The 11,436-nt window shown below is 45.4% G+C and overlaps 2 protein-coding genes across 3 annotated transcripts; one reads left to right on the top strand and one right to left on the bottom strand.

Moving 5' to 3' along the window:
- The first annotated feature begins 5,349 nt into the window (after positions 1–5,349).
- Positions 5,350–8,258, top strand: LOC109756643 (nudix hydrolase 14, chloroplastic). 2 transcript variants are annotated; one of them, XM_020315490.4, is made up of 4 exons: positions 5,367–5,784; positions 5,872–6,018; positions 7,285–7,383; positions 7,853–8,258. In XM_020315490.4, the coding sequence occupies exons 2-4, from the start codon at positions 5,914–5,916 to the stop codon at positions 8,174–8,176; spliced, it is 528 nt and encodes a 175-aa protein (XP_020171079.3). In that variant the 5' UTR covers positions 5,367–5,784; positions 5,872–5,913; the 3' UTR covers positions 8,177–8,258. The 2 variants fall into 2 exon arrangements, with proteins under 2 accessions (XP_073356972.1, XP_020171079.3); XM_073500871.1 differs by having other exon boundaries at positions 5,350–6,018.
- LOC109756644 (uncharacterized) lies at positions 8,063–9,084 on the bottom strand. Its single transcript, XM_020315491.3, has 3 exons — positions 8,866–9,084; positions 8,576–8,782; positions 8,063–8,410 (listed from the first exon to the last, which is right to left on the bottom strand). The coding sequence occupies exons 1-3, from the start codon at positions 8,928–8,930 to the stop codon at positions 8,311–8,313; spliced, it is 372 nt and encodes a 123-aa protein (XP_020171080.1). The 5' UTR covers positions 8,931–9,084; the 3' UTR covers positions 8,063–8,310.
- Positions 9,085–11,436: the final 2,352 nt, after the last annotated feature.

Genomic DNA, 11,436 nt, shown 5'->3' with positions numbered 1-11,436 from the left:
ATTCCAAATGGAACTCCTAGCCAAATACAAACAAAACCATTAAAAACAATGCAAGATCATCAAATTTTTTGCTAAGACCACTAGACTATAATGTAATTTATAGTCAGCCATAAGAGCATTCGCATGCAGCAATCTCCATGCATGAAAGGGGAAAGAAGTAACAATTCTTCACATTGAGAGGGGGGGGGGGGAGGGAGAGAGAGATCCTTAGCTTTGTAGATGCCCTATATACTCCCCCCTCCTCGCACAAACATACATGTTACATCTTCTCTCATGTTCTTGCCTTATCAATTACTCCGTCCTAAGCATGGGAGGTACTGGGAAGTTCCTAATGATATATTATGTCCTCACTCCTGTTGGCTACCAATCCACGACCAGATTCTCGCAGCTAACATACTGAGATGTAAGAGTTGCTCACCATCTACGGCTGAGCTCTTGTGAGCCGTTGACTCATCTATGATAGTTGTCTGGTCCTTGGTGTGCTCATGGACTATCCTGATAGCCACCATTGACATTGCAGCTCCGTCTGCTTACATGGAAAGTTGCTGGTGCGAGCTCCTGGAGGCTGATATGCCATAGCAGATTCTCTTGTATGCATCGTGAAACGTTGTGGAAGGAGCAACCTTGTATTTTCCATGGAACACATCTCCAACATCTACGAGGCCACAGGACGAAGTTGAGCGTACCCTGTTTGTTTTGATATATAGACGACCCAAAGGAGGTGCAAAATCTTGAAGTACCACAATGTTTCTTCTATTTTTGCTGGCATTGTTGGTTTCTCAGAGACGATTATAATTTCGTTTCGGTGAAGACGGTTGAAAAGAGTTGAACATTGTTGGTCGTATGTGTTGTGAGTAAGTAGTACTCCCTTCGTCTCAGAGTATTTAACAAAAAACTACCACATTACAAGTTTCGGTCCCACAGAACTACCACTTTCCAAACATCAACAAAAACTACCGGATGAAGCTAAATTTTTGACAAAAAACTACCAAGTGAGTTTCATGATCGTTTTGCCGATTTTTAAAGCGTTTATGACATGTGGGACCCACTTGTCAGGGCTGACGTGGCGGCAGTCAACTCAATTCAGCTTGGGCTTGTCTCAGGACCGGCAGCCCATCGATCATCCCATAAACTCCATGCCCGTGCTCCTCTTCTGCCTCCCTGGTAACCCACAAGTATAGGGGATCAATTGTAGCCTCTTTCGATAAGTAAGAGTGTCGAACCCAACGAGGAGCTAAAGGTAGAACAAATATTCCCTCAAGTTCTATCGACCACCGATACAACACTACGCACACCTAATGTTCGCTTTACCTAGAACAAGTATGAAACTAGAAGTACTTTATAGGTGTTTTTGGATAGGTTTGCAAGAAAAATAAAGAGAGCGTAAATAAAAGCTAGGGACTGTTTAGATGAAGACAGAACTAAATTAGTTTTAGTAGAGAGCTTTTGTCACGAGAAAGTTATTTGTCCCTAGAAAATCGACAACTAGGCCGGTAATCATTATTGCAATTTTATTTGAGGGAGAGGCATAAGCTAACATACTTTCTCTACTTGGATCATATGCACTTATGATTGGAACTCTAGCAAGCATCCGCAACTACTAAAGATCATTAAGGTAAAACCCAACCATAGCATTAAAGCATCAAGTCCTCTTTATCCCATACGCAACAACCTACTTACTCGGGTCTGTGCTTCTGTCACTCACGCCACCCACCATAAGCAAATCATGAACATATTGCAAACCCTACAGCGGGGATCCCTCACGCTTGCGCGACACAGAGAGCACCATAGGACAGCACCAATAATAAAACCTGCAACTCAGACCAATCACGATCATCAATTAAGACAAAACGGATCTACTCAAACATCATAGGATAGCCATACATCATTGGGAAATAATATATAGCGTTGAGCACCATGTTTAAGTAGAGATTACAGCGGGTAAGAGAGAGGTTACACCGCTTCATAGAGGGGGGAAGAGTTGGTGATGATGGCTGTGAAGTTGTTGGTGAAGATGGCGGTGATGATGATGGCCACGGCAGCGTTCCGGCGCCACCGGAAGAGAAGGGGAGAGGGGGCCCCTTCGTCTTCTTCTTCCTTGACCCCCTCCATAGATGGGAGAAGGGTTTCCCCTCTGGTCCTTGGCCTCCATGGCATGGGAGGGGCGAGAGCCCCTTCGAGATTGGATCTGTCTCTCTGTCTCTCTCTGTTTCTGCGTTCTCTTCTGGTGCCCTTTCACCGTTTCATATATATATAGAGATCCGTAACTCCGATTGGACTGAAACCTTCGCCGTGATTTTTTCCCAAAAATTAGCTTTCTTGCGGCCGAAGAAGGGCATCAACCGCCTTACGGGTGGCCCACGAGGGTCAGGGGCGCGCCGGGGGGGGGGGGGGGGGCAGGCGCGCCCCCTGCCTCGTGGCTCCCTCGGGCACCGTCTCGCGTGGATTTTTCTTCCGGAATTCTTCAAATATTCCAAAAATATTCTCCGTCCGTTTTTATCCCATTTGGATTCCGTTTGATATGGATATTCTGCGAAACAAAAACATGCAACAAACAGGAACTGGCACTGGGCACTGGATCAATATGTTAGTCCCAAAAATAATATAAAATGTTGCCAAAAGTATATGAAAGTTGTATAATATTGGCATGGAACAATCAAAATTATAGATACGACGGAGACGTATCACTCCCAAGACAAGAATGTGAGTTGTTGCAGCAGCAGCAGCAGCAGTGGTAGGACACTAGCACTAGACTTCTTCCCCCTAGGCTCCATGTCCACCCTGTGATTTGAAGGGCTGCTGCATTTTTCTGCCTGGTTTAGTTTAATCCTGTGGAATTGAGTTGGTAATGCCTACACATTCATCAGATAAACTGAGTTGCCATGCCACTAGTAATATTCATCAAGGCGAATTGACCTGTTTCGTGCCGTTTCGTGTGCTCAGTTTTGAAGAGTCCAAGTGTTCACCAGATGTCGGTGAATGGGTACATGGCATATGGTTAGTAGGACTGAGATGTCGGTGAAGCAGAGTAGCTACCTGCTTCAGTTTGGCAGCTCACGTCACCATGCATGTCTCAAGAATTTGTGCTTTGTGCACACCAGTTGTTTTCAGGAAATCTTAGTGTGAGTTTGGGTGTGGGTGTGAGTCTAACCCCCTTTTCTTTATCTCTGCTCAAGCTCCTCACCCATGAAGAACGAAGACCTTGTCTATAGCGACGGAAGAACAGAAAGACAAGTTTTGGCTCACCCATGAATTTGATTGCTATTAAAAAAGGTTCCTGTTTTTAAAGATTTGTTCAGAAATTCAAAAAATGTTCATGCTTTAAATTTCATTCACAAATTCAAATATTTTTCACATTTTGAAAAAAGGTTCCTGTTTTTCAAAATTTGTACACATGTTCAAAAATGAATCCCATTTTACAATTTGGTTAAAAATTCCAAAAAATACACTACTTTTCAAACTCGTGCGTGCTTGGCGAAAACGTTCATCATTTAAAAAATGTTTATTTAGTATTTTCAAGAAATGACTAAAAATGGAAATAACCCGATTATGCGATTTATCTAGTGTTATAGCATTTGCGTTGCCTTTGTACCACTAGGAGTAGTAAGCAACAATGGCTAGCTACCTGTCTTTGCAGCACAGCGAATCCTGTGTGACGCTCTGCTTTTTTCTTACTTTTTTTTACACTGCTCGCAGCTCATGCGTGGGCCGGCCCAGTCAGAGTTGTACTGCGTATGCGAAGCCCCGACTTCCTGCCGCATAATGCGGCGTATAGGAGGTCTCGCTCTTCTGCTCGATTGACATTCCTCACAAAAAAAGGAAAAAAAAACTGCTCCATGCCTCAATCGAGATAGAAACGGGATCGTCGGTTTCAAAGAAAAATGCCCACACGTGTGGTGGGAGCCAAACCCGCCCACACGCCCTATAGCACACAGACTACGCCATGTCACCGCATGCATGCATGTGGAAATCTTTTTGGATTTTCTGTCTTCAAAATGTTTTATCTCTTAAATGAAAAATCCGATTGAAGATCCGTTTTCACCATTAAATCCCTCGCGACAAGATCTGCGAAACTAGATCTCATATCAATATATTTTGACAAATTTTTTTATTTTGTTAAAAGTTGCCGTGTCTATTGCACATGAATTGCCATGATGTTTACACTGAAGTTGCCATATGTTTCAGCTATTTTCTTGTACATTTAAAAGTAAATTTTGACATGTTATAAAACGGGGAATTAAGAAACTAGACTTGCCATGCATCATAAATTAAAATTGCCATGCTACATGCACTTAAAATTGCCATGGTTCATACAAAAAAATATTTTCATGGTCAAAGTACTGGAATTGCCATCATCGAAAAACTAAAATTGCCATGATCTACAAACTAAAATTGCCACATGGCAACTTTAGTTTAAGCACTATGGCAACTACAGTCTAAACATCATGGCAACTTTTGGGCAAAATAAAATTTCGTCGAAACATATCAACATGGGGTCTAGTTTTGAAGATCTCGTCGAGACAGATTTAATGGTGAAAACGGATTTTTAATTCGCTTTTTTAATTAGGAGATAAAACATTTTTAAGCCGAAAATCAAAAAGATTTCTGCTGATGTCATCTGTTCATACGTGGCAAAATGAGTGGTGATGGAGTCGTGTGGGCGATGTGCAAACGCTCACACATGTGGGCGTTAGTTTTTCCGAAGAAAAAAGGATCATGGACTAGATCGATCGCAAAACCGTAATAGTAGTCGCGGTGGCGGCGCTATAGGAAAAGGGATCGTCTCCTTCGCGGCTTCGCCTCATGCCCCAGCCCTCATCGTATCGATCGGCAAGCCCCTAGCGGTTCACGCCGCTACAGTTGTTTGCCCTCCTCTTCCAAGATCTCTTTCTAGCCATAGGTATAATATTTTTTTCAAAACGGGCCATAGGTATAATATTGACTAAAATGGAATTTGAGATACATAACAGCAAACACGTGCCATACTTAACTCCTCCTACCAAGCTAGCGCCCTTATTCGCCCTTCGACACTAAACGAGATTAAGGTGGCACTAAACTCGATGGACGACAACACAAGTCCGGACCCAGACGGTTTTGGGCCTGCCTTCCACAGAAAACACTGGGATTTGGTGAAACACGGTCTTCTTCTCCTCATGAATAAGTTCTTCTCTCTCAAAGCGGATTCAAACAGGTTAAATAACGGAAATTCACCGGCGCGGACGAGCTCGCGCGCTATCGGTATCTAGAGGCGTTCGTTTCCATCGAGATGCGTAATTTCCGACGTGGGACCGATGGGTAGTTAGGGGAGTTAATGTGTGTGCGTGACGGGCACTGACGCCGTGGGAGACGGTGTTTGTGGCCGACGGCAGATGGGTTTGACGGCGATCTAGCGACGGGTCGTTACTTTCCTGTTCCATACCAATATGTATTGTATCACTGGAACGGGACGCGATGGCCGGCCCGCCAGATGTTTTTAACCCAGCCCACGGGTACTTGTTGTTCTGTTCCCCATTCGATCCCCAAATCGAGAGAAGAAACCCTAGCGGCGCAGCAGTGTTTCCTTTAGCTTGTCACAAAATCGGAGCAGAGAGATCAGTTAGGTCGAAGAGATGGCAGATCCAGGAGCAGGTGGGAGGAGAAGGTGCAGGTGCTGGTTTCGATCCATGGTCCGCCTTGCAGGAGGCGGCGGCGTGATCCGGTGGAGCCCCAACTCTGGTGCGCGACGCCCAAACCCTAGCGCCGGCGCCTCCACCTCTCTCCTCCTCCTCATCTCCTTGCGCGCAGGTATCTTCCTCCCTCCCCCGCCACTGCCACTCCATGTGCCTGCTCGTTGCTGATCCGTGCGTGCTCTGCGAATCCTTTCGTCTGCAGAAGGGTGGTTGGGGTTTCTGTGGGGGCAAGGAGAGATCTGCGATGCGCGCATCGCCGGCCAGCGATGGCTTCGTGGACTGGCTGCCGGAGATTGCCGAGGCCACCTGTGGGAAGGAAAGCCTCATCTTCCAGTACAACCTCAGCCAGGTGAGGTCTCATCCTTACTTCCTCCTTCAAAAGTCATCTCATGTACTACCTTCTTGATTCCTCCAACGTCATTTGCTAAGCCAAATAACATAGTAGTATACTAGAAGAAATGTACTTTTCGTGGATCTAGAATTTTTTCACCGGATTATGACTTGAGACTAGACCTCTGAATTTATCTCTGTAAGTACGCTTCAGTATAAAAGAAAAGGGTACACAAACATTTCCATGTACCAAAAGAATAATATGTAGTAGATAGTTTATCAAAAAGGCTACTATGATGTGTAAAATATATACCAGGTCTTAGTCAACCGGCTAGCAACTGCAGCAACAGGGGTCGCTCATCTAAAAATAAATTAAATCATTAGTTTTTATGCGTGATGATTTTTTGTATGACCATATTATCTTTACTGACGATTACCTTAGGTTGTAAAAATCATATGCAGTTTTTAATCTTAATCCACACTTTCAACTTCCAAATATGATGTCTGCCAAACACTGGCCCAATATTAATGAGATATCGCAGCAGGTTTTTTCTGAAGTAGGTTGTTCAATGCTAGTTCAATGATTGAGCCATCTTCCTATCACCGTTTAGCTGTAGATATATCACGGTTGCATGTCTGTAGCTTCTATGGTCTCCATCAGGATTTTCAGAACTTTTTGGGGAAAGTGGCAGTTCCATCCAAACCGATTAGGTCAAAATCGTGGGTGAATTGATATTTTTATTCAATTCGATGGGAATAGCTATGCACATGTAAAGTTCTAAATATCCAACTTACTATGTCTTTGTTTTCTGAGATTTTTATACTTCCACCTTTAATTGGTTCTCGCTACTCGGGTTTGCCCTTAGTTTTTCGACCTACACAATCTCAATCTTCAGAGAGATTCGGAAATCTTCATCAGCAAGTGACCCTTGCTGAAACAATGATATAGGAGTTAGTGAACATAAGGAGGTAACTCATGTTTCTCTGAAACTTCCAAGAAACTGCAAAACAAAATGTTACCTTTAGCTACCAAGAAACCGAGCCTAATCGAGTCACATCACCGCAGTCCGAGAGATTAGTATCTTCTTTCCCCAAATATACAGTTTATATCCACTGAATTTTGCATGCTATTGCAGCTAGTCAGTCACACTAGCCCTGTTTTAGCTCGATTTGGTTCACAAGACATACACCAATCTTGCTGCCACTGCCAGGAATTCGACTTAATTTCTGAAGTACTAAGTATTCAGTTAATGTATACGTCACTCTTCGCTTGGATTGTTGCTAGGTCGAAGAAGAAACTGGTATAAAGTTAAATCTAGAGGGCATGGTTGATCTTACTGCTTCGCCGGACCCTGCTACTGGGTGCAGAATGCTACCATCACCGGTAAGTGGTCTGCATTCCCTTCAGTTCACAATTAAGGCATAACTTCTGTTTCAAAAAAGAATAACATAACTTGACTCAGATTGGCTTCCGTGCACTGGGCAGGCCTGATGATAACATTTTATATACGTAGTTTGGGTTCCTTACTTCCTTGCCTCATTATACCCATATGTTTTTGTTCAGAATCACACGCAACACAAGAAAGCAGAAGACAGCCGGATGAATTCAGTTCGCAATAACTTTGCAGATCTGTAATAATCCTGCTTGGAAACATAGCAAAGAGTACTGCATAGCAATTTTGTCATGTGATTCAGCAAAACTTCTATAAATGGGATGTTCATTTGGCATCATATACCTGGAATGGAAAAGTTCTCTTGATCCATGCTGACGCAATTACAACACCTGTTCTAAGAACTTACACTTGCTCCTGGTTGTGCAATACCTCGACTAAACATCTTCCTCTTTTTACCAGGGTGGCTGTGACGAAGAGATTGGCATGTTCCTTTATAGGGGGCACGTGGACGAGGAGACTATTAGGCTCTCCAAGGGAAGGAAACGGGCCTGCGACCATGGCGAGCTGATCAAGCTGCGTGTGGTCCCCTATGACCAGCTCTGGCGCACGACGTCAGATGCAAAGGCGCTCTCGGCAATAGCTCTGTACGAGATGGGCGCCAATAGACTGCATAAAGCTTCATCAGTTATACTCATCCTTCGTCTAGGGAACTTGCATGTTCAGCAAGCATGTCCTAAAGACAAAGGATATTCTCCTCTCACTTGGATGACACAGATGCTCTAGAACACCCCAAGTGCCAGATTTCCAGCTCTATATCCCAAGGAGATTTTCTGCATCCATGCACATCCAGGGACATGTTCTGGCAGGCTTCTCCAAGAGAATCAAATTTTGTTCCCATAGTAGGAACTACGACAGTGTCAGTTTTTTTTCTCTGCATAGCTTCTTAGTGTTGCTTCCAAAGCAGTCATCCTGTCAGCGCATGGGTGGCGCTCGCTAGATGAACTTCCGACTCGCATTCTGCATCAATTGGATTGAATTTCTTAGGCCTCATCGTTGAATGCAGTGTTTAATTACATGTGATACACGGCTGAATTTGAATATCCGACAGTGCGTCTTAAGATAATTCAAGAACAGGTCATCTGCACATATAATGCTAACTGAAGATTTGGCAAACTGTTGTACCTCTTCCTCCAGCCTGGGGCTTCAGGGGTGTCTTTGCCCGTAGAATGCTCAGATGCTACTGCAGACAAGGCAATCGCATCGCAATTACTGTTGACCGGAGCGTCTCGCACATCATCAATGCTGGACTCAGCAGGCTCACACTCCATGGATTTGTACATCTCGTAAGCAACCAAGGGCTGTGCGGCAGCGAGATCTGGCAGTGGAAATCTTTTTCGAGAAGGATACAACAGATCAGTTGCTAAACGAAGCAACCACCACCCGAAAGAGAAACTGGTAGCGGAAAAGTGTACCTGTCGACGGGATCTGACAAAAACTCGACTTCAACACCTCTGGCGGCCGACATCTGCATCGCCATGAGCTCCTGCTCTGTAGGCGGCTATGGGAGAAGGAAGATATATTTCTTTTACTGGTCAGCGACGCCGAGACGACCATGGGCCCAAACATGGGTACCCATTTACTTTTCAGAGTTGGGCACCCAAGTACCCTTTCGGAGGACGCCGTCTCAGTAGCGGAAGTTGACGGCGGCACTCGGTTATGGGTCGCTCCGACATTCATGTTCCAACGGAACAACACGAAGCTGAGCCGCTACTTTCGGGTTAGTTTGGACGGTTGAGCACCTGTACTCGACGTCAATGCACACCATAGCAGTGCTACGCGTCATGGAGTCGTTCGTCCAGCTAGCGGGAGCGCACGAGCTCGTCCACGCCGTCGCCGTTCTCGTTAAATAAAGCTTTTATTGTTCTGCTTCCTAAAACAGTAGGTGCCACACACCCGGACAGCTTCCGCCCTGTGTCTCTCCAAAATTGCAGCATCAAGCTAGTCTCCAAGTGTCTTGTCAATAGATCCAACCTCACCGCCCTTCTCTGGTTCACTTTGACCAGTCTAGTTCTATTAAGGGTCGTAGCATTGCTGATAATTTTATTTATGCAGTTGAGATCGTTCAATCTTTTTTTTTATCAGTAACTTTATTCCTCAAATGATAGCCATATTGTTCTAGTGCTAAAGCAATGTTTTGCCAAGCAATCTGCAACTAGATTGGCTTGCCTACAGCATCCAACAAAACTGACAGAAGAAAACTCCATAGCCAATATTGTTGCTTCAGTTATAATTGCGGCATCACCTCCCATGTAGGCATCAGGGTCAGAAGCTGCCTCAAAAGCATTCGTACTATCTGATTCAATTGCAACTTTGGTGCATCCTATATTAGCAGCCAGAATCAACCCATATCGGATTGCATTTGTTTCCGCAGAATCCGCCGAAGGGATATGAGGCAAAACCCAGGTTGCAGTAGCAATGAAGTTACCGAGATCGTCCAATCTTCCCATCATCGTAAAGCTCCCGCTTTTGTTTTGAAACTTGACTTCCGCAAGGCTTTTGACTCTATTTCATGAGACGCGCTTAATCAAGTGCTGGCTGCTAAAGGTTTTTCCCAAAAATGGATTGATTGGCTCACTAGTCTAAACCTCTTTAGTCAATCCGCCGTTCTGTTCAATGGGACGCCTAGTCCTTGGATCCAATGTCGTGAGGGGTTACAGTAAGGCGATCCTCTATCGCCTTTTCTTTTCATCTTGGTCGCAGACGTGTTACAATGGCTTATTATCAATGCTTGCAATGATGGTCTTTTGTCTCATCCGCTTGTCGAGCACCTACCTTGCCCTGTCATTCAATACGCCGATGATACACTTATTATTTGCAAGGCCAATTCCACAGCCGCTCAAAACCTCATCTCAACTCTACAAGTGTTCTCCGCTTCGACGGGCCTTCACATCAACTTTGACAAAAGTACTTTTGTGCCTATTCATGTCGAACACGATCTGGCAACGCTTTCGGCCAATATACTAGGGTGCTCTTGTTGGGAAACATAGCGTGCAATTTCAAAAAAAATTCCTACGCTCACGCAAGATCTATCTAGGAGATGCAGAGCAACGAGAGGGGAGAGTGTGTCCACGTACCCTCGTAGACTGAAAGCGGAAGCGTTTGACAATGCGGTTAATGTAGTCGAACTTCTTCTCGTTCCGACCGATCAAGCGCCGAAGGTACGGCACCTCTGAGTTCTGCACACGTTCAGCTCGATGACGTCCCTTGAACTCTTGATCCAGCAAAGTGTCGAGGGAGAATTCCGTCAGCACGATGGCGTGGTGATGGTGATGGTGAAGTGATCCGCGCAGGGCTTCGCCTAAGCACTACGTGAATATGACTGGAGGCGTAAATTGCGGAGGGGGCGCCGCACACGGCTAGGAATCAATGTTGTGTGTTCTAGCGGTGCCCCCCTCATATATATAGGTTGGAGGGGAGGAGAGGCAGCCAAGGGGGCGCCCCAAGTAGGAGGAATCCTACTTGGGCGCCTTCTAATTCGGCCTCCCCCTTCCATATTCATCCGGAGAGGGGAGGAAGGAGGAGGGAGGAGAGAAGGAAGGGGGAGGCCGAATCCCTCCCCTTCCTTTCCCTCTTCTCCTCTTTCCTTCCCCCCTATTTCGGCCTACATGGGGCGCACCAGCCCCCTAGGGGCTGGTCTGTCCCCTTCTTGGCCCATTAGGCACATGTAGTTGCCGAGGGGATGCCTGGAACCCCTTCTGGTGGCCCGATACGTACTCGGTACCCCCGGAAAACTTCCGGTGTCCGAATACTATCGTCCTATATATGAATCTTTACCTCTCGACCATTTAGAGACTCCCCGTCATGTCCGTGATCTCATCCGGGACTCCGAACAACATTCGGTCACCAAATCACATAACTCATATAACACAAAATCGTCATCGAACGTTAAGCGTGCGGACCCTACGGGTTCGAGAACTATGTAGACATGACCGAGACACCTCTCCGGTCAATAACCAACAGCGGAACCTGGATGCTCATATTGG

Source organism: Aegilops tauschii, chromosome 6, assembly GCF_002575655.3.
Source record: "Aegilops tauschii subsp. strangulata cultivar AL8/78 chromosome 6, Aet v6.0, whole genome shotgun sequence".
NCBI lineage: Eukaryota > Viridiplantae > Streptophyta > Magnoliopsida > Poales > Poaceae > Aegilops > Aegilops tauschii.
The sequence above is the reverse complement of the archived record's forward strand: the minus strand, read 5'-3'. Positions and strand labels throughout refer to the sequence as shown.